A 25381-nucleotide genomic window follows, 5' to 3' on the forward strand; every position below is an offset into this window, starting at 1 on the left:
ATCAAATTCCTCGCTTTGTCTTACTTCAACGTTAGTTTATCTGCAAATAAGAACCTGATGAAATGGCACATTGCGTCTTTCATACGAATATAAGAGATGACATTATGTGAAAATAACCTCAAAAATTCCATTAAGAATACGGTATCATTCTGGTGTGTATCACTTGGAAGTTTGTAGTGACAGTGTTCCAACTCTGCTTCAAACACGGAACGTCCTTCGACAGCAATAAAGTGAATCGCCGCTGTGTGAATTCCGGACAGAGGAAAAGTCATGCAAATACTTGATTTCACTTTTCATTTCGTTCCATGGCTCGTCCCTGATCTTCGTGTGACAATGACCTCTGAAGTCACATCGGAAGGCGCCGCCATATCTCAGTGTACGTAGCCTATGTGCAAATTTAATCATTTATTGCTGGTGCATTTTTGCACAAGCACTGCAACTAAAAACAGTTTTAAGTCATTCTTCCTAGGTATTTGAAAATTAATGTGGAAAGATATAGAGATATTGATACCTACACACTTATGTTGAAAGCAACCTGGCAGACTGCATTGTTGTACGGCGTTTAGTACAAACAGTCCCTAGTGATACCACTGCATACACACATGATCTCGAATTCCCGACTGTCAGTATTTGATTCTCTCAAATTAACGATCACACTCAGCTTCCTCGCCGGTGGGAATTCTTCCTGGAGGTTCGTGTTCAATTGGTTCAAATGGCTCTGAGCACTATGGGACTTAACATCTATGGTCATCAGTCCCCTAGAACTTAGAACTACTTAAACCTAACTAACCTAAGGACATCACACAACACCCAGTCATCACGAGGCAGAGAAAATCCCTGACCCCGCCGGGAATGGAACCCGGGAACCCGGGCGAGGGAAGCGAGAACGCTACCGCACGACCACGAGCTGCGGACGAGGTTCGTGTGTTGTGTCTTAAAGTTCGATCTAGCGAACGGACATAATGCTTAGTAGAGTGCAGAGCACTCTTTTTTGAACTGGGTTTTATATTCCACCTAAGAAGCGACGGATCTGTAAATCTTCATTTTTTTTTTTATTGACAGTACCCACAACAAACACTGTTGAGGCTTTCGGTAATCAGGATGTAGTTGTCACGTCTCTGAGACACGTGCCTCCTTGAACTGCGGCGCAACATTGAGGCTGAGAATTCATTTCGTGGTTCGATTCAAAATCATTCTAAAAAATTCATCAGGCCTTCTCAGCAATTTGCTGACATCCTCGATTTGTAAGCTGTACTATCGGACATCGTCGTCTTCCTTGTAAAATACTTCGGTGCCGTGACTCGCTACTTTGGAACTGATCGTCTGGTATACTTCCTTCCGATCCATCCAGCTATCTGTTTCATGTAGTACCTGATGCAAGGCGACGAGTCAAGGCACCGAAAGACCAGGCAAGGAAGAAGACGATATTCGGTTATACACACGATTACACTGCTTAGAAACATTATCCTGGTAATACACAAGTGAACTCGACAGAGATGAAAGCCGGATGCAGTCTACTATGCGGTGCTTACTATTTCTTAGGGTGGCAGCTTTGGGGCGGAAAGCACAAAGGCGTTTACGTTTCGCAACATAATGTAACACGAGTCTTCACGTGACACGCATTCCGCTTTAGACGCATTGGCTCTCGTGTGTAGTTACTCTCGCAACAGCTTCTAATACGATTGGAGCAACAAGCGAAACTTATTACTGTGTAGGGATAAATAGAGCCAATGAGTTCCTGACATCAAAATACACAGAAAGCAGTCCCGCTTACTCTCGGAGAGTTTGCCGATGTTTTTAAGCTCACCTTCATTTACTGAAATGCTAAATTTTCAACTTTTGAAGAAAGAGAGCTGATACTTTGAAAACAAATTGTTATGTCCTCAGTTTATCTCATTCTGTAAGGTTAATATTTACTTGATTACAGTGATATTCAACAAACACAATAATTACTTACATCTACAATTACCAAAATTATTTACAATACGCTATCTGTGATGAAGTTTTGAGTGAACATCGCCACTTGCCATGTAGGTAATTGAACACTGAAATCGTCGAATCTACACTTTCAGACAATTTGTAGAAACAGTGGATATTGCGGTAAAATCCTTTTTTAATTTTTGTTTATTTTTTTTTCTAAATTTACATTTCATGTGTAATTCCGAATTCCGTGCCTTATGAGACACAATAGTTTGTCCAATACTTTTGCACCAGAGTAAACAATTCCACCTACAGGTGCCGGACAAAAATACGGAAACACTGAGAAAAATGAATGCTAAAACGCAAATGTAGTTACTAGTCAAGCCTGTTGGTTGCGCCGTTGTATTGACCACGAACGGCACGTGTGCCAAGTCCTCAGTATGTTGGAAGTATCAGTAGTTGGCAGAACAGTGTATATCACGCCGGAGCTACTAGTCAACCACAAGATTAAAGCACCTGGGAGGGGGAGGGGGGGGAGGGAGGGCGCTTCTGTTAGTTCTGTTAGCTTATGGCGAGTTTTTATCGTGACATTTCACGAGGACACACTAACCGCTCAGTAGCATGCGCACAACTGTCTAGACGTCATTGACAGTGCAATGTGCTTCCCTCAGTCATCACCGTGCTCGCTTACTGTAACGTCACTGTGTGTTTCTGATCGTAGTCACGGGCTGCCAAGTGCAATAGAGTACTGTGGTGCGGTAGCAAGTCAATTCGAATGTGGGAAAATTGTTGGTGCTTTTATGGTGGATGCGTCCATAAGCAAAGAAGCAAAGTGTCTGGTGTTTTAAGAGGCACCATGACTTCCCAGGAGTGGAACATGGCCGGAGTTTGGTAATGATTTGGGCAGCCGTATCGTGGTATTCCACAGCGTCATCGGTACACTGCAAGGTCACCTTACTGCCGAGGATTATCTGGCTGATCAGGTTCATCTCATGGTACAGTGTTAATTCTCCAACTGTGATGCCGTGTTCCAAGACACCAGAGCCCCTGTTCACAAAGCTGGAATTGTCCAGGACTGGGTTTTTAAGCATTAAGGTGGATTCTTGCATCTCCCCTGGTGACATTATTGTTCACAATTTTTAAAAAAATTTTGTAAATATTTTATTGAAACTGTTAAAGAAGAAGTAGAGACACCTTGTTTGAAGCAAAATCGATACTGTAACTCTTTGATGAGATTAAAGTGAATGTACATATTAAGAAGAAGGGTGTAATATTTACTTTTAAATATTATAAAGACATTTATTTGTTATAATTATTTAATGTAAAAAGATGCTTTAATATAATTATATATGTAATAGTTACTGGCACTCACTTAGGGCAGTATGAGATATGTGTAGTATAAAAGATGGAGTAGTTCCGTCAGGAACGGAAAGCTGAGTAAGCGTAGGAAAAGGTGGGAGCGGAAACGTTTGGCGCGCTTTGGCGGGCACGAACAAAGTCAGTTGGTGGCCAGTAGAGATGGGCAAACTGAAACACGTAGCTGTTTCGAAACAAATGAAACAGTACAATGTAATGTTTCGATACACTGTTTCGAAACAGTGAAACAGTTTGTGTTTTGTAATCTAATATCCCTACACATTTTATCATCTTGAATGTCTAGTGTATAAGTATGTCCATATAAACACAAATGAGGTGCGAGAGCGCTAATCATATCGCAGAAAGTATGAAACTATCACTTAGGTGTCTTGGCAGTTTCGTATTTCCTGCAGCAAATGCGCTGCTTTCGTGTCGTGTGACTTTCATACTTTTCAATTGGTTGAGGACAGCCATAGCTGAAGACAGAAGAACCACCACGAACGGAACTGGAGGTGGGAGCAAGCTGCAGAAACAACGGATATGCTACTGGGATTCCCACATTCCGTTAATATGGGTAATACACCCATCCTGCTAATTTCCATGCACACAAAGGGAATCATTGTGGATAATAGGCACAGTGACTATAGACTCACAAATAACGCAAAATAATTCGAATAAATAACAAAATATAACAGAAAAAAATTTTGTGTTTCAAGGCGTTTCGAACCGTTACTATAAATTCACCATGCTTCCCAGCCCTTCCCGTTCACCATTACAGTATCAGTGATATGTCAAACAGATTGCTTGCAATTATACCTACATCAACTTTATGTATATGTCTAATAACTGTCACTCTACGCCTTTTTTTATTCAAAATGTTATAGGCTTACTTGCGTTTCTTAATATGATTACTGCACATGAACAGAGAAGCGTATGTTATTAAAAAAGTTTAATTTAACTAAATGATTTTCACATATTTATTATTTTGAATGTGAATAGTATGCGTTGTTTTATTGTTTGGTTAGTGTTTACTAAGCAGATGTTATGCCATTTCGGAATAGGACAGTCAGCTAGAAACGAAGCTTTATTTTCGGATATCTTAAGCTTCACGCTATTGCTTGTCAAAAGATTTCGACACTTGAAAGTGTTTCATGAAGTGGTATGTTGTGTTTCAGTACCTGTGCCGAGCCCGAATCTCGTCCGACACAGAGCGGAATGAAACATCGCTGTTTCGATACAATTAGTCCGTTCCAAGCACAGGTGGACTGAAACAACTTTATTTTGAAACAACGATACTGTTTCTGTGTCTGGCTCGAGATCGAATCTGGTCCGGTTATCCGAGACAGGGGCGGAATGAAACACCACTGTTTCGAAACAGTGAACCACAGCCGTTCCGAAACACTGAAACAGTTCCACGTATCGATACACTGTATCGAAACATAGAAACAGTGGCCAAGTCTAGTGGCCAGTAATCTAAAAGGCAGCACGTTCAGCGCCATATTGTTGCATCTTGCCTCGGTTGGAAACTGCAGTTTATCACGGCCTGGTATGGGGAGAAAAACGGGCTATTGACTATAAGATGGATCATCGCTATGAAGAGGAAATAAGTCCGACATGGATAACAGCTCTTGGCCGTTCTGATATTAATGCAGTTGTTGCCACCAAAGCCATCGTCGCTGATCACAGCTTACAGGGTACGAAATTTTAGCTATGTACTCGTATTATAGTGTGTGCCAGGAAGTTGAAATGTGCTTTAAGAATAATAACCATCATCCAAATTAACAATTGTGTCCACTTGGTAATTTATCCCGCTCATAAACCAAGCAGGATCCTAACCTGGTAAATGAAAATTTCGAGTGACCTGTATTCAGCCAAGACTGTGAAATCTTTAATATATTGTTGGATAATCAGTGATTAATCAGTGAAATAATTGATGGAAAGAATAACTGAGAATTTCATAATTAACATTGCTATTATTTCTGTGTTAAAATGATTACGTAAGGTTATTCCAGATTCAGAGACCACATTAGATAAATTGTATGCTGCTTTCACATTACGTATTAATGAAAGAAAATACTAAGTTGATGATTAATGGTGATAAATTGTAACGTTAAACAGTTTATAGTGAATCAATGAAATGTTGAGTACCAAATATGTTGATGTAGAAACCCCCCCCTCCCCCTGTCCAAATTTACTTTTGTTTTCATGAAATCAGTCTGTTTGATTAAGCAATTGGGTGCTGTAGTTTTGTTTCGAGCGGCTAAACTTTTCTTGTATTTCTGAACCATCTTTTATCTAAATCTAAAGTGAAATCTGTTAGGTAAGTAGAGAGTTGCAATCTTTTCTGCTGGCCTACTCAGCTTCATTACGTGTGCCTCATTAGACTGGCGAATAATAGTGTACCACCAACCACATATATCGTTATCGATGCAGAATAGTTGTCTAACTACTGTCATTTGCCATACCCCTGAACTAATGACTTATTTGAAGAAACGAGTTAAAGTCTGATGCTTATTCCTTAGGTTAACACACGCGGTTACTACACTTATTTTTGAGGTTTTGCTGCCCGGATAGGTAGCTGTATTTCTGTTTGTTACATTGCTTATTATTGACAGTATAGTATAAGAATATTACAGTTGGTTTTGCATGACAGTATGTTTTGTAAACCAATTCAGAGAATACAAAATACACGCAAGTATTACATCTGGTTTTACATATCAGGATAGTAAATAACACACACAAATAAGAAGGAAGAATATTACACCCTGGCTATGACAGTTATCCGATTTCTACCTTACTGAGCCTTTGCTGTTTACTTTGGTGCGTGATCGCTGTCCACCTCCAGTATCGTTACCCTGAAGCTGTCACTATGTAGCAGGAAGCATGGTATAAGAGTCCCTCGAAAACCACAGGACCTATATTTATCCACTTCGAGACGGTTGGAAGATGGTTTGTAACCCAACTGTTTTACTACACAGCATTAGGCTTGGTAATGTGTTGTGCATTTGGTGTTTCCATATTTTCGTCCAGCCCCGGCAGACAAGAAAGCAAGGAAGCAAGTAAATTATTTTTCCTCGTATTGTGGTTGTTCATTTCAGAGATACGATGAAACTGAATTTACTGGCAAGAAGAAAACTGCAAGGTAGTAATTCTACAGACAAATGAGTGTATGACTTCCAGAATCCTTAGATGTTAGTCAGCACATCAGGCTCACCTTACCTTATGCTGCCTGCAGAGAGCTTTTTCAGCCTCACAATGTCGTGGATTCGGCGTTCTGCGGTATGCAGTGAAACACTGGTGGTCATTTAACTCAGCCTTTATTGTTATGGCGGGTGGGAAGGGAACGGGGTCAGGGCAGTGGTAGTTCCGAAAATAGGGAGTGGGTGGCACACGCTGTAATTAAACCTCGCAGCGGATGTGTCCAGGACAGTGGAGCTCATTTACAACAAGAATTACCAGTAAAGATCGTGGATACCAAATAACAGACATACATTGCAATAATTATACACTACTGCAACTTTATACTCCGTACACACAGCTGTGGTTACAGACAAATAGCAATAAATGCACGAAACAAGTCGTTTTCGCCTTCGATATTTCACTGAGTTCATCACCATTACAACTGTCTTTATTGCTTATTTTCACATTAATCCTTCTTGCAAATAGAAACTTAATGGAAGCACACAGATCGCTGAATAAACCGCCGTCCTGAAGAACACACTGTGAGCGAATAACACACACGTTTGTTTCAAGAGCCCACTGACCACTCGCCTCCGAAGGCAAAACTGGAAACTTCAAATAACTTCAAGCGTAAAATGTTTCGTTTATTATCTTTGGTCACTACAACAGTTTCTTGAACAACTGCGCACTTTGGTTTCATGTCTTTGGGAGCACGACTAGATTGGTTCAAGTGTCTCCATTACGCGATAATTTCAGTTCTAGCAAAAAACTGCAACTGCAACTTTGAATCACTAAGAATATTTTGTGTCACAGCTGGATTGAGCTGATTCTTGTTTGTGTACAGCATGTGAATAAGTTTATATATGGCGTCGGCAAGAGAAAGAAAAAAAAAGTCGTATACTTGATGTTCACTTCTACATTCTGCGGTGTATAAAAATAGCTCACGTGTACAAAAGGATACAACAAGAACACCAATTTGGTTAGACATTTCTCTCCATATTTAGAAACTTTTAAACAATGCTTTATCATGTTGTTATCAAGTAATATTACTGTCATTAATAATGGATTTATAGATGGATATCATATGCAGTGTGTATCTGTGACAGTTGTGAGAAGGAGAAGTCGTCATTATTTCCAACACAGTTTGTTGCATCGGCACGTTCTACCCCCGCTTTCATTGCCCAAAATAGAACAGCAAGAAAGTCACACGCAAGCTGGTAGCGAGTCTTCCTTGCATGCTCCAGTATGGCAATAAGTAGTCATTTAAATGCAAGGGGAATGAGATAATAGGAGGAGATAGCGGCGAGTAGAGCACCTCTGCTTGCTAAGGTTCCGAAGTACGGGGCATCCAACAATTTCGCGTTGTGCAGGTTACTGACAATAGGGTATTATAATGGTCCGTTTTTTCTGGTTTATTAATCTGACATTGCACACAATACAGTCTGCAGTTCAAGACTATTTTCCAGATACAGTGACAGCATTTGCACCAATGCATGGATAGAGATACAGTTTCTCAGTCTGAAGTACTGTCACAACTAACCACTAAAACTTCTCTGTATTCATGGAACTTACGATACAACAGTACGAATGTTTTCTGTACACTGACAAATATTATACAAAGTGTAGTTCCTTTTTGTTCAATTATTCACAGAGTTTTAATCATTGAATGTCATCTTTCCCTGCGTAATTATTTGGTACACAAGATTAGAGCGCGATGGGATTTTGGATTATGTGATCTCCTATTTGATGTGTACGTGACTTTTGAGCGATGAGATTAAGCCAGAAGCTCTAACTGATTTTGGGGAACTTTACGAGCAGTAGGACGTAACATGGATAACTCATAAGAAAGCACCTACAAAGAGAAATATATTAATACGAAGATTAATAAATATTAGATTTCTGTCAGATGCAGCAGTTTATTGTTTTATACGGTAAATGAATTAATTTTTAGTTTTGTATTTTTCCTGAAACACATTTTAAACTGAAACAGAAACATTCGAAATATGTTATAGAGAACAAATTGTTCTCTTCGTCATAGTTGTATTGTCCGTATAGTTATCTAATTTCTTTTGCTTGTGTGTCTGAGCAATTAACTTGGCTTACACGTACATAGATCTGATACCAGATGTGGAGCTACTGCTGATTTTAAAATAAAACTCTCTGGAACGTTTCACGGAACACAGTCGTACATAGCTTATGTGAAACATATATCAAATGTCACATGTGCAGTCACGTACTGTGCTTTCTGCTAAACGATCTTTTTCCTTAGATTTCTACAGAGTGGAAATTTTACATTTAAGCAGTTTAAAATGAGTAAATCATAAGAACTTCATCCAAGGCGCCGTGAACATTGTGCATGGATTTTCAAATGAATCAGCGATGTTATGAATACCGCTGTCTAATAATATTTTCTATCAAAATAATCTACCTCGATGGAAATGCTATTATGATGTTACTAAGAAAACGATAATTTTGTCTCCAGAATTTCAGTAATGTAATACGTAAAAGATGGATATAGGCAAATAATCAAACCTTCATATGCAGCACGTTAAAGAGAAATATCGTGAACAAAGTTGATCTTCCCCTTTCTTCAGATGAGCGTCAGCATAACGCATACCAATGGTAACATTATAAGTGACAGGCTAACAACATCAATATTTATATAGCACTTATATGTATTAGAGCTCTGCAATTTTGCTAGTTTTAAAGGCGTCAGTTGGTAGTAATACTGTATAAAGAAGGAAATATGCCTAGAGATTTAGTTAATGCAATCCGAGATGGATTTTCTTTTAAGCATGAAAAATAGGTTCATTATTGCAAAGTAAAAATGCTGTACAAGTGTAGAATGTGTCCTGAGCCATAAATTTTCCTTAGGTTCACGGGCGTTTCAAGCCTTTTCAGTAAGCTCACATGCCTGTCGAGGCTATTTACTTAAATCGTCTCGACAGGCACGTTAGCCTGCTGCAAATGATTTTTTATTTGACTAGTGAAAATTTGCGTGTTATCTTGAGGTTGGTATGAAGCTGAATAAGGTGACTAATTTCCATGGCACTAATAACTGTAGTTAAAAAAAAGTAGGGAGATACCACAAACGTATCAGAGCAGTTATTTCACAATAAAAATGACTAGTATATGTTCATTTACGTGCATAATCAGAGAGGATAATTGAGCTATTTTAGTGGTGAATAACCCTTCATATCAACTCACATGTACAGTGGCATTTCTCAGGGCGGCCGAATGTGGTATTATTTAGTGGAGAGCATTTCTCGTGGGAGAAGAATGAGATTAACTGATTATTCCCTATTAAAATATTAAGACTTCACTGTATACTGTAATGTCAAGAGCTATGTTCAGTTACCTTACCGGAAACTGATGGTAAAATACTTGTTATGACTATCTTTGGTACGGCTTATAAAATTATAATGTAAAACTCTTTCACGCCAGTTAAATTATGGGACTGCATAGTACCACACTTGAGCACTCTGTGGATTTGTTTCATCACCATACACAATATTTAGTCCAAAAGCATTGCTACCAAATCACGAAAACCAGAGCTCCTGTTCCAGGTGTTCAGACACAATATCAGTGTAACCAATAGCGTCGCAGTGTTGACTAGCTGCCTGGATGACTGTGCAATTAGTATCTGGAAAAGATATAAGAGTGTCACGAAATGACAGTCGTGTGGTGGAGCACTAACACGTCTCAGTGATACTGCACGCCATCAGGTTACCTAGTGACACTGATTAACGTCCGGTTGTGACACTGAATCTGAAGAGCTGCCGGTCGACCACTCGTGAAGTTGCAACGACTGCAGCATTACAGAACGAAGGTTAGCTCACGATGAGTATGTCATATCTACCGGCCTGCGTGATCACTGCCTGCCGTCTTGATGTTAGACCCGAAGTTACTCCTCACATTCAGGAAAAGATTCAAGGATAATAGGTCCACACGATCACTGCACGTGTCACTGGTGAAGTTACGACGTTGACTGGTCCGCAGGATCATCGCTCGGCCACTGGTGACGTTGCGACGTGACAGGCTCACCGTGCTGCCGGCGACTTGGCGTGAGGACCGGGAGAGAGCGACACCAGGCCGGCGGCCATGTTGTTATTCAGGTCTCCAGGCGCAGCCCCTCGCAAACCAGCCTGCGTCGACCCAGGCTGCGAACAATACAATGAAAATGTCACTTCTTTGTCGTTCTTAATACCTTAGTAGAATTTCTGGGAAAGTATACACTACAGGTCAATAGTTTTTGATCAGCTATGGATTTATGTTTAAAACAGGGATGTTCTGACAATAAAACTAAAATAAACATGAAAAATCTAAGTGCCTCCGTTATGTATTTGACTGGTTGTCCGTACAGAGTTCACTGAGTATCCGCACAACAATGATGTGCTTTTGTCTAACACCGTCCCATTCGGATATGCTTCACTCTTCAACTGTCTGTGTAGCAACCAGTTCGCATTAGTTTACAGTATATTGTTTGCATCTAGTAGTGTGTTCGTATCCCTGATCAGGTTTATATCAATTACTTGCTAATGGGTTGGAAACAGGAGACTGGAACTGAAAAATGTGCTGTAATTGCGGTTATGCATCAGGAATACAATTTTAGTAGGACAATAGCAACGAAAATTGGCGTAGCCCAACCTGCAGTGGCGTATATATTGCAGCAGTACAAGCAAATTGGTGTCACTGCAAGAGTTTCACGATCCCGAAGACTTCGAGTACCATCATACAGGGAAGATGAGTTCGTATGTGTGCAGAATAAGCGCCAGACGACTAGTATTGCATGTGAAATTCACGAATAAGTAAACAGTATGCGAGCAGCTCCAATCTGTGTCTTAATAGTCTTCAAAAAAAATGGTTCAAATGGCTGAGAGCACTATGGGACTCAACTGCTGTGGTCATAAGTCCCCTAGAACTTAGAACTACTTAAACCTAACTAACCTAAGGACATCACACACATCCATGCCCGAGGCAGGATTCGAACCTGCGACCGTAGCGGTCGTGCGGTTCCAGACTGTAGCGCCTCTAACCGCTCCGCCACTCCGGCCGGCTCAATAGTCTTCCTGAACGAGAATTAGAGGGGTGCACAATGGCAAGAAAGCCTTTATTACGCAAACAAAATAGAGTGGAAAGATGGCAATGGGCAATGCAACATAAAAAATGCAGCGTACAGCAATGTACAAAGGTGGTATTTACGGTTTAATATAAGTTTCAAGCATTTGGAAGCCACCGTCGAATGTCTGTTCACCGACTTCGTGGGGAACGTGTAAAGAGACTGCATGCGACGCCAACAGTGAAACATGGTGGAGGATCGGTCACGGTGTGGGGTTGTTCCGTGCGTGATGAAGCCGGTGGTCTACTGAGAATTAAAGGATAACTAATAAAGGAAAGATAACAGATAATAGTAATCAACACTGCACTTCGATCTGCCTAGAGTCTTATTGGTCGTGGATTTGTTCCGCAGCTGAACAATGATCCCAGCATGCTTCTAAATTGTGGAGAGTATAGACCAATAGAAAAGAGAATTGTGGGGAACTGAAGAATATTATTTTGGCCAAGTTAGTCACCCAACCTGTTTGCAATTGAGCTCTTATTTAACGGACTTGATAGGGGGATCAGAAAACTAGTCACCTACTGCTGAAGATTTATGGAATAATTCACAGACGAGTTGTACTGCAATATCTAAAACAAGGCTACAAAATATTATATCCAGAATGCAAGGAGTTGCAGCTATTTTGAGATCAAATGGTGGTGGATACTCTGAAGAGGCTAAAATTTAAAACATATTATATTGTACTTAACGATAGAGAAAATATTTATTTTGTTGGTCCGTTTAGTTTCTAGACTGTTTTGTACATTGGAATATCGTGGGTGATCGAAAACTTTAAATCTTTGAAAGATCGCCTCCAAGACAACGCCAACCTCACTCCAAAACTGATGATAGTTCACAAAGTACTGATACAAGCACATAAAGCCAGTTGCCACAATAGCCGTACAGTGCAAATCTTGAGAGGCCACCGAACGACGTAGTAAGGTGAGACATTGGACATGAATTCAGTAGGATGGCAGCCATCAAAACTTGTTTTCCATGATACTTCTACATCGCTTAATGTGAGTGACGATGTGGGTCCTTTGAAAGGGTATGCTCACTTTCCTTCCCCAACTGGAGCTTATGGTTCAGCTCTGATAACCTCGTCGTCGACGTGGCGTAATGTCTTAATTCTCTTTCTCCGACCTATCTATTTTAAGTATCTGTGTATTCTTGCTGAAACAAATCGTTTCTGTTGTAGTTTTCTATACGTGTTTTGTGACAGACTCGTGACGAAATATATCAGCAATTAACAACATTTCATTCTTAAATTCATTTTAAGGTACTTTAGTGAGTGCAGTTCCTCACAACATCTCTACTAAATTACGTCAAAAATATTTTCTGTAAAGAAACGTCACTCGAATGAGACTTACCGTGTAATATATTTTTCACTCATTCTTATTTGACAGATAGTCTCCTTTTGGCAGTTATAGAAAGATATTGTTGTCATTTCATTGAGATATTGTAGTGAGATCCATTTGTGTATTTCTCGTGTTTATTTCTACTGACCAGTCTGCTCCCATAGACTGATTATTCTTACGAAACTCCGCGAATCATAACGTAGATACAAATCCCAGACAGACAGAAGGGAAGCATCGGTCGTAATAACATTTGTCTTTCTTAAGGTAGATCTAGATTTCAGCTACCAGTACAACAATCATCAGTGTTATAAATAATAATAATACACAAATCAGACACAGAAACAGCATATTGATCAAAAGCCGTGTTATAGTTATACACAGGTCCAATTCCTTAATTACATACCGTTAATCATGGTTCAGTATTTAACTGAAACAAAAGTTTTTAATATTCCTATGCACTCCTCGATAAGTGATTTAGTGTAATGTAAGACTTGTAATGGTTTTAGAATTTATACGTCTACAGACGAAATTGTATTTTATTTTAATTGTAATTTGAATTCATTATATTTTATGTAGTTTTTGTATTTTAACCTAATCCTTTACATATGGCCGATAAATAGAGGGTTCTGGCTATCCAATACGACACAAACCGAGGTTAGCTGTATAGGTCTTTAAACAGCAGCATCTGTTGGACTAATACTTGTACATGCATAAGTTATATTGGATTGCGTGTTGTTATAATTACATCGACTCTACATTACTACCTATAACGCTATGTTATTATTGAACTGTAACCGTTTATAACTATGACATGGCCTTTGATCATTATGCAGTTTCTGTGTCTGATACTTGTATTATTTGTATTTATAGCATTGATGGGTGCTCTGTTAGCTGAAATATAGATCTGCACTGATAAAGACAGTTGATGTTACGACCGATGCTAGCCACCTTTCTGTCCTCGATTACGTCATGGTCGTGTGCCACAATCATTTCCATAGAACCCAACATAACAGATTTCAATACTTTCGAAATATGTGGTTGGATATACGGGAGCCCAGTAAAGTTCAATTTCGCAAGAGAAAAGCCACTGGTTTGAAATTTCCTGGCAGATTCAAACTGTGTGCCGGACCGAGACTCGAACTCGGGATCTTTGCCTTTCGCGGGCACGTACTCTACCAACAGAGCTACCCAAGCACAACTCACGCCCCATCCTCACAACTTTAATTCCGCCAGTACCTAGTCTCCTACCTAAGCTGTGAGGACGGGGCGTGAGTTGTGCTTCGGTAGCTCTGTTGGTAGAGTACGTGCCCGCGGAAGGCAAAGATTCCGAGTTCGAGTCTCGGTCCGGCACACAGTTTTAAATTGCCAGGAAGTTTCATATCGGCGCACACTCCGCTGTAGAGTGAAAATTTCATTCTTGAAGCCACTGGTTGATTCTTGAAAGTTGTAGGAGCTCTGACGTTAATGGCAGGTTGTTCCTTGTGTGTTAGTAATACAAAAGAACATTGCACAAATATTTGTATGGGGAGGAGCTGTAAGTGTTTTACTATCGAAGAATCGAATGTCTGATTAGTATTTATGATATAGGAAGTTCTAAACAGGGAGATATATTTGGATGAATTATTGTAGACTACTTTGTTTTATGCTAAGAAACGCGTAAAATGATTGTGTAACATCAACAAATTATGACTAAATTGTTAAGGTTGACACAATGCCCGCTTCTGTAGCACAAAATTCCTAAAGCTGAAACCAGCCTAACAAAAATTTAAGGAAAATCACTGTAAATAATCTTTCGAATTCTAATTGCTTTCTCGGGCTCGTACAGAGCAACATTAGCAGTAAAGCGCCACTGAGTTGTAATGTTAGCAATCTTCGTTGATTTTTACATGAGTGTATTTGAAAGACTCTGTCTATGAGAAGATATTCGGAGTACATGGTTTAGAATCGCGATATCAGCAAAGATTTTTCTCGGTAGAAAGAATCGAACTGCCCCAGTCATTTCCAGAGCACAACTGTGCAGGATCTAGGAGAGGCAACATTATCAACAGGGAGACCTTTGTGGTGGCAACACTTACGCCCCCGAAGTACTGCCGCCGTATACTACGCCTACCACACCGCTGGCAACGGGTTCTACACAACGCTTGTGACTACTTTGAAGGACAGTAACAGGTGAAAACGTGTAACTCTTTTGCATCGGTTGTGAGTAAATAGTTGCCACTATTTAAGTTCCAATCCTCGTAGTATATTGTTACGTTCTTGAGAGGCAAAAGTTAATTTTTCCACATAATCTCCGTCCCTTTGCACTGCTTTACGTAACCGTAAAGCAAAGGCCTATATACCTGCGTGCTAGAAGTCAGCACCAAAACGTTTGAAAGACTTTTTAGCAGCCTTTCTAATCCCGTTCCGCAAAAGGATTCCTTCAGTTTACCGCGCCAGGTGAGGGCTGTAGGATGGGTGTTTCAGTGTTGTCCACCCAAGATTTATGATCTCCGAGGTAGTATTCTCGCTGACATGTGGTTAGGCTTTATCAGGCAACAGCAAAACGTTGCATTTTTGCCGACGTTGTCGAAAGCGACGCATTCGAGCATGAAGTTTTTTTAAGGGTTGCCATATACGCGTCGGAGCAGATGGTGGTTCCGTGTGGCATGATGTCCACAAATAACAGTCCTCCTGAAACAAAAAACACAGTAGCCACCACTTTCTCTGTTGAAGGCGCTTTTTTTTTCTTCTTCTTCTTCGCCGAGTTTGCATGATGCCATCCCATCGAAAGCCTTTCCGTCTCCGATTCAAAGTATTCCAACAGTGTTTTATCTTTCCTCGTAATTCTTGCAAGGAGGTCATCTCCAGAATTATCGTACACTGAAAAAGTTCGCTACACGCGGTCTTCCGCATTTTTTTTCTTCTGTGGACCTCTCGGGTCCACCTTTATCAATTTGAATCGTCTCAATACTCCACTCAGACACTCTTCTCGTATTCCAGCTTCGTTTGGCGGTTGGTTTTTTGTTATGCGTTTGTCAGACAAAGCAAAACTGTGAATACGTCGTACAACGTGAGCACTCCTTACTGCGTGGGAGGTCAGGAGTATTGGCGTCCCCTCTTTCACCAAATAATCTGGCGGGCCCGACTATTAACTGTACTACGATCAACAGCCTCATCTGTATACACCTTCTTCACTCTTTTGGGAATATCTGTCACTGTCTCCTCACATCATACACTCCTGGAAATGGAAAAAAGAACACTTTGACACCGGTGTGTCAGACCCACCATACTTGCTCCGGACGCTGCGAGAGGGCTGTACAAGCAATGATCACACGCACGGCACAGCGGACACACCAGGAACCGCGGTGTTGGCCGTCGAATGGCGCTAGCTGCGCAGCATTTGTGCACCGCCGCCGTCAGTGTCAGCCAGTTTGCCGTAGCATACGGAGCTCCATCGCAGTCTTTAACACTGGTAGCATGCCGCGACAGCGTGGACGTGAACCGTATGTGCAGTTGACGGACTTTGAGCGAGGGCGTATAGTGGGCATGCGGGAGGCAGGGTGGACGTACCGCCGAATTGCTCAACACGTGGGGCCTGAGGTCTCCACAGTACATCGATGTTGACGCCAGTGGTCGGCGGAAGGTGCACGTGCCCGTCGACCTGGGACCGGACCGCAGCGACGCACGGATGCACGCCAAGACCGTAGGATCCTACGCAGTGCCGTAGGGGACCGCACCGCCACTTCCCAGCAAATTAGGGACACTGTTGCTCCTGGGGTATCGGCGAGGACCATTCGCAACCGTCTCCATGAAGCTGGGCTACGGTCCCGCACACCGTTAGGCCGTCTTCCGCTCACGCCCCAACATCGTGCAGCCCGCCTCCTGTGGTGTCGCGACAGGCGTGAATGGAGGGACGAATGGAGACGTGTCGTCTTCAGCGATGAGAGTCGCTTCTGCCTTGGTGCCAATGATGGTCGTATGCGTGTTTGGCGCCGTGCAGGTGAGCGCCACAATCAGGACTGCATACGACCGAGGCACACAGGGCCAACACCCGGCATCATGGTGTGGGGAGCGATCTCCTACACTGGCCGTACACCACTGGTGATCGTCGAGTGGACACTGAATAGTGCACGGTACATCCAAACCGTCATCGAACCCATCGTTCTACCATTCCTAGACCGGCAAGGGAACTTGCTGTTCCAACAGGACAATGCACGTCCGCATGTATCCCGTGCCACCCAACGTGCTCTAGAAGGTGTAAGTCAACTACCCTGGTCAGCAAGATCTCCGGATCTGTCCCCCATTGAGCATGTTTGGGACTGGATGAAGCGTCGTCTCACGCGGTCTGCACGTCCAGCACGAACGCTGGTCCAACTGAGGCGCCAGGTGGAAATGGCATGGCAAGCCGTTCCACAGGACTACATCCAGCATCTCTACGATCGTCTCCATGGGAGAATAGCAGCCTGCATTGCTGCGAAAGGTGGATATACACTGTACTAGTGCCGACATTGTGCATGCTCTGTTGCCTGTGTCTATGTGCCTGTGGTTCTGTCAGTGTGATCATGTGATGTATCTGACCCCAGGAATGTGTCAATAAAGTTTCCCCTTCCTGGGACAATGAATTCACGGTGTTCTTATTTCAATTTCCAGGAGTGTATGAAGTTTAGAACAGCACGCAGCCCCAGAGGATTATCATTTGCAGCAACCATCTGAACGGAGTGCTAAGACAGCTCCACTTTCGGAAACAGGTTGAACTAAATTTAAATATAAGTGGGAATGACGTTTGCTTGACCTCCGTGAATAGCAAAGATGCAGAAAAAAAATTCTGGATTTCTCTTGGAGTGACCTATGCGCTATAATGTTTGAGCATTACATCTCAACCGAAAAAATGTTTTCATTCATCTAGCGAAATCGACCATATGAGCTAATGAAGAAAGTCTTAACAACGAGCGCAGAACAGTTCAGCCAGCCGTGCGTGATTTCGATATGTATCTGAAGGTATCGAGTGCGCGATTTTAGCCTCTTTCTTTGTTGGTAAGCAACTGCTTCCATATCACCTCAGTCTCAGTTTTTGCTAGCTATCCATTAGCAGATTCTGTCGGTTATGTGAGACAAGGACGCTACATGCAAGTGCAGGAATTGATCAGCATTCTGGGCGAGTCTTCTTTGCCAGTCTGTCAGTTACAGGGCTGCGAAATACGAATCTCGATTCGGGTGGGACACGGCCTTCGTACCGTGTCTGCTGAGTTGCATCTACATAAATTCTAGGCAGCTTAGACTGGCTGAGCTATATGGACTTGTTTGGAGAGCATCTTAATGTGTAAACAGTACCTGAAACCGTTTGGCGTTCTCTGTTGTACCTTGGGGTTCTTATGCGGTATTTTCAGGCTTCAGTTAACACCAAGTGTAGTCAGGAGGTGTGTATCGACAGTTGTAATGATAAACTTGACTTTACGTCCAGTTTATTTCCTTTCGTTGCCTTTGTGCTCTCTTGATAATTTATGAATAAGTAACATGTACTCAGTGATGTGTTGGTGAATGTGCCAACACCTTGTAGATAGAGGCCGAAATGCACGCTATCTAACGCAGACGGGCGTGCATTCTGGAACAGGATATGTCGGGGAATGAAGACTCCTACGCCATCTGTTGGTGTTCTGTTAAGTCTGTACATTGTGCTGCCCTCTGCAGCGGAAATATTTCGAGTAACTGTAAAATGGACGTGTGAGAATAAAGGTGTGTGTGAGCAGAAGTTTTACTGTGTCCTTGATTTCACTAGCGTGTAGCAACATTTTGGTGCCGAAACCCGGGAGAACATGAAGAGATAGAGTGCTACTACACATTAAAGAGGACTCGACGCTGGCGGAGAAGGTTTTGAGCGACTTCAATCTCAAAATCCGGTCACGTCACGCCACGTTCAGCTCACACAGATAAGTTGCGGCATTGCTCTGAAACTGTAGCAAAGGACACTGCGGGGCGATTGATTTGTATGTGATGTTACTTGGTGCATGTTTGTTTGTGGCAGAGCAATAGAGGGCAGTTGGCGTATTATTTGCAAGGCGCAAGGGGGACTTGCTAAAGTATTGGTAGACTGCAGCGCCATCTGTTAGCAACAGCGACCACTACTAAAGGTCGCGGAAGTTGAAAACTGCACGGTCGCGCCATCTGTTGAGAACTACAAACACCACTAGGGGCTGCTAACGGTTCACACTCCTGGACAGCGCCATCCCTTAGCGATAGCATCCAACTGACGGGGTGTCTTGACCTTGAACGCACTCTCGCGACAGAAAGCAAAACCACCAACTCACCATGGCAGAAGCAGTAGCTACGAACTTGGGGAGGCTGCGCCGGAAGCGGACGACCTTGCGATCGAATGCGACGCGTTTCGTCAGCCAAATAAACGCCTTCGATGGTTCTACAGCTGCAGAAGAAGTAGAACACTTCCAGGAACGCCTACGGGAAACATTAGAAGAGTTGAGCCGACTCAACGATACAATACAGGACTTGCTGGATGACTCTGAATACGAAGCCGACACGGAAGCTTGTGAGGAATATACTGATAAATGCAAACGCGCCCTCCGAAAGGCGAAAGGCCTTCTAGGAGGAGCGCGCTCAGGAGACAGAAACGCGACGTCAGCGGCTCAACAACACGCCTGTATGGACATAAAATTGCCTACTATCAAACTGCACGCATTCTCAGGGAATATAGAAGCTTGGCCTCGATTTTGGGAGCAATTCACAGCTTCCATAGACGAGAATCCGATGGTTTCAACAATGAACAAGCATGTATTCCTCCGTGGTTACCTTGATGGGGAACCTAAGGACTTGGTCGATGGCATTGCTGTTACAGCTGATACATATGAGCAGACTAAGCAAATTCTGAAATCCAAATATTTGGATAAGAACAGAATTATCCAAAGTCACCTGGATTTCTTGGAGAATCTTAACACTTCAACTTCAGGCAGTCCAGAGGCTCTCAATTCCATCTACATTGAGTGCCATAAGCGCATCCAAGCACTACGAGCTCTAGGAGAAAATGTGGACTCTTATGGGAGAGTGCTTGCACCCAAAATTCTTCGAGCCTTTCCTGAAGAAATTTGCAAAAATTGGCTTGTTCATGCCCGAAGGCAAAAGATTGAAGAAGGGAACCTCACCCACCTTATGGAGTTCTTAAATGAAGAGGTGGAAGGAGCTATCAACACACGCAAAATTCGTGGAGATACTGTACCACACGAAAATTACGTACCAACAGCATCTGCCTTCCATGTAAAGGTTAAAACGAAGAGGGACAAGAAGAAACAACAGAATTCAGAGCCCTTCTGTGTGTATTGCGGCGAAAGAGGGCACTGGGGCCAAGACTGCCAAAAGATTGCAAGCTTGCAGGCAAGAATCGACGCCCTCAAGACAATGAACCGTTGCTTTCTATGCCTGAGACGTGGCCACAACAGAAATCAGTGTTTCAAACGGGGAAAGGCGTCCTGTGCGAAATGTAAGGGGAAGCATCACATTTCTATCTGCAGTAGCCATACCACAACAGTAAATAAAATTGAAACTATGACTTCTAACTTCACATACCTGCAGACTGCTCGTGTGAGTATCACAGGACCCACTGGTAAGAGCAAACAGACACGTGCCATCCTGGACACAGGGAGTCAATCGAGTTTCATTCACCATTCACTGATCGAATCTATCCAACTAAGTGTCATTGGAAGCACTACTCTCGAGATAACTACTTTCGAATCCAGTTACAGTTCATCACTCTCAAGGAAGAAGGTGCAGTTTAATATGATGGGATGCTCCACTAATTCCCACATATCAGTAACAGCCTTTGAAACCACAAATAATTTTTCACAGCAACCAACAGTGCCACAAGATGTAGGAGATATGGTCTTGAGGGGTGGTACACCACTCGCAGATCCTAAAGGAGACACTGAAGATCTACCTATTGAGATCCTGATTGGAGCTGATTATTACTGGAGAATCGTGACTTTGGAACAACCAATCAAGGTATCACCATCATTGGTTCTTCTCCCAACAATCTTTGGATATGTTCTCAGTGGAAACAGATCTAGCACCACCGTCAACAGAGCAACTGTCAACTTTATTCAGGGCAGCTGCAGTGATATATCTGATGAGTCAGTGCGCCGATTTTGGGACCTGGAGACAATCGGGATAACAGAACATCAAGAGCGAGCATTAAAACCCTTGGACCACCCTATTTATCAGGAATTCCGAGAATCATACTGTGTGGAATATGGTCGCAGAGTTGTATCTCTGCCTCGAAAGAAGGATATGCCTCTCTCCTGCAACCGCACAACTGCTGAAGCGCGTCTTCGCGCCTTACGACAAGCTGTTAGGAGAGTTCTTCACTCTTGCCTACCATGCAAGATAATACACAGTCGCCGGTATGAAGAGATGGAGGCCCCACTACCACTGGACAGAGTGCAGCCTTCAAGACCATTTGCAGTAACAGGCATCGATTTTGCCGGACCATTATATGTCAAATCTGGACATCAAACAAAAAAGTCCTACATGGTCCTATTCACATGTGCAACAACACGGGCCATTCATATTGAACTTGCAACTGACATGTCCACTGACAGATTTTTTATGGCCATGCAACGCTTTGCAGGACGTAGGAGCCTACCAGTCACTGTCTACTCAGACAATGCTACAACATCCCATGCAGCCAACTCAGAACTGGCAGAGCTTTTCAAAACCATGCAGCATACTGACGTACAGCTCTACTGTGCCCACCATGGAATCACTTGGAAATTCATACCACCACGTGCGGCTTGGTGGGGAGGCTGGTGGGAACGCATGATAGGCTCAGTCAAGCGCTGCCTGAGGAAAGTTCTTGGTCGCTCCCAGGTGGATGAAGAGAGCTTAAACACCACCTTGATCAGCATAGAAGCCGCAATAAACTCACGACCCATCACTCAAGGAGAGAGCGACACTGCACTGACGCCAGCTCACTTTCTAAATGGTGGGAAATTAGTAACAATTCCATGTGGGCCAGAGCCAGCAACTAGAAAGGACCTTGCCAAGGAGTTCCGACTCAGACAAAAGGTCAATGACGACATCTGGCGCAGGTGGAAGACAGAATACCTCCTGCTGCTAAGACAATATCATGAGGTGAAGGGATACCCTTCGCAGAGGAAACCGAGAATTGGAGAGGTTGTTCTGCTCCAAGAAGACAGCAAACCACGGCACTTGTGGAAGAGGGCTGTGGTAGAAGAAGTGCGGCATGGCAGAGACAGTAAAATACGGTGCATCATCCTTCGCCAGCCAGATGGTATGAAGATCTGTCGACCGGTCCAGCTGGTCATCCCCCTCGAGATGGACCAGGGTGGGGAGGATGTCGGGGAATGAAGACTCCTACGCCATCTGTTGGTGTTCTGTTAAGTCTGTACATTGTGCTGCCCTCTGCAGCGGATATATTTCGAGTAACTGTAAAATGGACGTGTGAGAATAAAGGTGTGTGTGAGCAGAAGTTTTACTGTGTCCTTGATTTCACTAGCGTGTAGCAACAGGATAAGTAGTGAATTCTAATAAGAAAAGTATGCAGCTCCTCTAATACTTAACTTTTATTTATCCTTGTTGTGAATACAGCATTCTTGATGAGACATTTCATACGATAACTATCAAACTATGTAAGGCTAATGGCGCCTTGCTAAGTCGTAGCCATTAACTTAGCTGAAGGCTATTCTGTCTCTCGGCAAATGAGAGCAAAGGCTTCGTCCGTATAGGCGCTAGCAACGTCGTCGTACAACTGGGGCGAATTCTCGTACGTCTCTCGAGACCTGCCGTGTGGTGGCGCTCGGTCTGCGATCACACAGTGGCGACACGCGGGTCCGACATGTACTAATGGACCGCGGCCGATTTAAGCTACCACCTAGCAAGTGTGGTGTCTGGCTGTGACACCACACTCAGCATAACGAAAATTCAGTTTCCTATCTCAGTTAAAGTCGTGTGGGTGTTAGTCGTGTGGCTGTTTCTTTCTTTTTTTTTTTTCATATTTCGTATGTATACCTTATGGTGGAATTTGAAATTAAGCCATGTACCTTGCTAATAGTCTCTGTCAGACCATGTTACAAATATCCCCGTTTATTTGCTTCGAGTTTAGTTTGTGATTTTGGAGTATTATTTACACTGGCTTGGACACGAGGTGTTAAATGTTTTGCTTGTCGTTCAAGCCAGCACGGAGTTCTGTTTTAAATTTTGTTTGAACATCTTTTATCATTGCATATTGGCTTTACAGTGTTCTTTGATAGTGGATCATTGTTATGAGCTGATAATTGAATGTCCACTTGTGTTATTTTTACTGGTATGTAATGTTTAATAATGGAAATGTCTTTCTCTCCGTTTCAGTTACCATGAGCTTGTGAAATCTGTTGGAACAGAAATAACGCAGAGTTTGGCTATCCCAAGTGAAACCGTTCCTTTCCTATTTCTAAAGTTGTGTGTAAGTAGTCTGTTTATGTGTTTGTATGTTGGCAGCGCTATGCAGCGCTGTAGACTGCATTAACATCGCTGACAGCGCTGTGCGCCCTCTGTAAGAGACTCTGTGGCTAATCGGACTCGCAGTTAGAATTTAACAGTTAGCAGCGATGTAGGTTAGCAGCGTTAACGCGAGTGAACGTTTTGGACGTGTGTCCGTCATGGAGATTTAATATTGGTTGGAAATTGATGGTGATGGCTGTATTTACCAATGTTTGGGAAGTGGAAACATTGAAGATTATATAATTTTTGGAACTGGATGTCACATGATTAAGGTAAAATCTACTAAATACATGGTTTGCTCTGCAAAAAAAACTTTCCTTTGCTAACCACATGCCTATTAATAATTAGAGCCTGTAGTAGTTAGAATCTTTTTATTTAGCTGGCTGTGGTTGCTACTTGCTGTTATTTCTGTAGTTCGTCTTATGAAGATTTCCTGTGGGCTAAGTGAGCTATGGAAAAGTATAGGTTATTGTTAAGATTTCTTCTAATTCAGGGCTATTCTTTTGTGTTAATTATTTGGAGTCACTGTTTTGCGTTTGTATGTTGTGGGTCGTAAATGAATAGGATAAGTTTGAGCTATATTTGTTAGGGAAAATTCTGTAAGTCAGTGTTGTAATGATAAATACAAGCAAAGAGATTGTAGGTTCACTTGCACTCAGCAGTTTAAGAAGGTTCAGTTGCATTCGAAACATTAAGATTTAAGAACGTAAAAGTTTCATGTGCTGTTCTTTTGCTAGTTTCTATTTAAGTCTATCAGACTTAGTAAAGAGGTGCTAAGGAAACACTAAAATATTAAGTTCTTTTTTATATATAAATTGTCTATTCTGGTACGAATGTTATTTTTTTGGAACCTGGCGCCTAAACACTCCCAGATTCTCGCTGCCTAAGGTATTTCATTCACGAAGATATGAATTGTATGTATTTGTTAACGGCTGCTTCTTTGAAGTTAACTACACAAGCAATAGTTTCATAACGTAGAGGAGTTGGACAAAACAAGGAGAGACCGCCAGAAATACGTGTCTGAACATACATGCAGATGCTAGCCGAGCCTGCAGGTTACACGGCAGGGTTTCAACACGAGACTGAGTAGTGTTCTCAATACTTTGCAAATGTCAGGCTTGGTCAGAACAGTGTTCGGTAAAGTTGTATGTACATTATGTCGGAGCTAAATGAGTTAGTGCTTGGACAAATTGTTGGTGCTTCCGTAATCGTGATAGCCGAAGCGTTTGCTGCTGCAAGAGGCACCGTACCGAAGATTTACACCGCATACAGGAAAAGTTAAAAAAAACATCATCCGCTAAGTCACAACGCGAACGAAAGTACTCGTAGGTGTCGAGCGTGACGAATGGTCACTGAAAACGATGATGACCAAAAAAGCCGCTGAAGTAACTACCATAAAGAATGTCGCACTCGCGAACTCCGCCAGCAACAAAACAACACGATGGGGGCGCCATAAGCAGGGAACTGCAGGGCGAATTGGAATTCCGAAACCAATCAAATTCCCGTAACAATAAAACTTGGTGCCGAAGCCATGAAACCTGGACCACGGAACAATGGAAGAAAGTCATTTGGTCGGATGAGTCTTGTTTTACACAGTGTTTCCAACTTCTGGCAGAGTTTGCGCTCCTAATGTGAGACGTGTGTGGGTGAGTGGGAGGGGGGGGGGGGGGGTAAGGGGGATAGGTGACGTTTTGGGCAGCCATAGAGTGTTATTCTACGTATTATCTGCGGCCCACGGCTACTCTTCTAAGCTACATTACTGCCAAGGATTATTTGGTTGATCAGGCCCATCCCTTGCTACAATGTTGGTTCCCCAATAGTGATGCAAGGCCCTCTTCACAAAGCTAGCATCGCCAGGAGTGGATTTGTAAGCACGGGGATGAAATGTCGTACCTTCACTGGCCACCATAGTCACCAGATCTCAATATCATTGTGGTTTTTGGTCTATCTTGGAGAGAAGGGTGCGTGATCGCCTCGCATCTCCCATCAT

General features: G+C 42.6%; 1 protein-coding gene across 2 annotated transcripts in view; it reads right to left on the bottom strand.

Moving 5' to 3' along the window:
• Positions 1-6586: 6586 nt before the first annotated feature.
• LOC126252978 (LIM domain only protein 3-like) overlaps positions 6587-25381 on the bottom strand; it is a 371497-nt gene continuing 352702 nt past the window's right edge. For both annotated transcript variants that reach the window (XM_049954003.1, XM_049954004.1), the window contains exon 6: positions 6587-10616. In XM_049954003.1, coding sequence (XP_049809960.1) covers positions 10497-10616 — 120 coding nt within the window. In that variant the 3' untranslated portion in view covers positions 6587-10496. The remainder of the gene's footprint in view (positions 10617-25381) is intronic.

Source organism: Schistocerca nitens, chromosome 4, assembly GCF_023898315.1.
Source record: "Schistocerca nitens isolate TAMUIC-IGC-003100 chromosome 4, iqSchNite1.1, whole genome shotgun sequence".
Taxonomy (NCBI): domain Eukaryota; kingdom Metazoa; phylum Arthropoda; class Insecta; order Orthoptera; family Acrididae; genus Schistocerca; species Schistocerca nitens.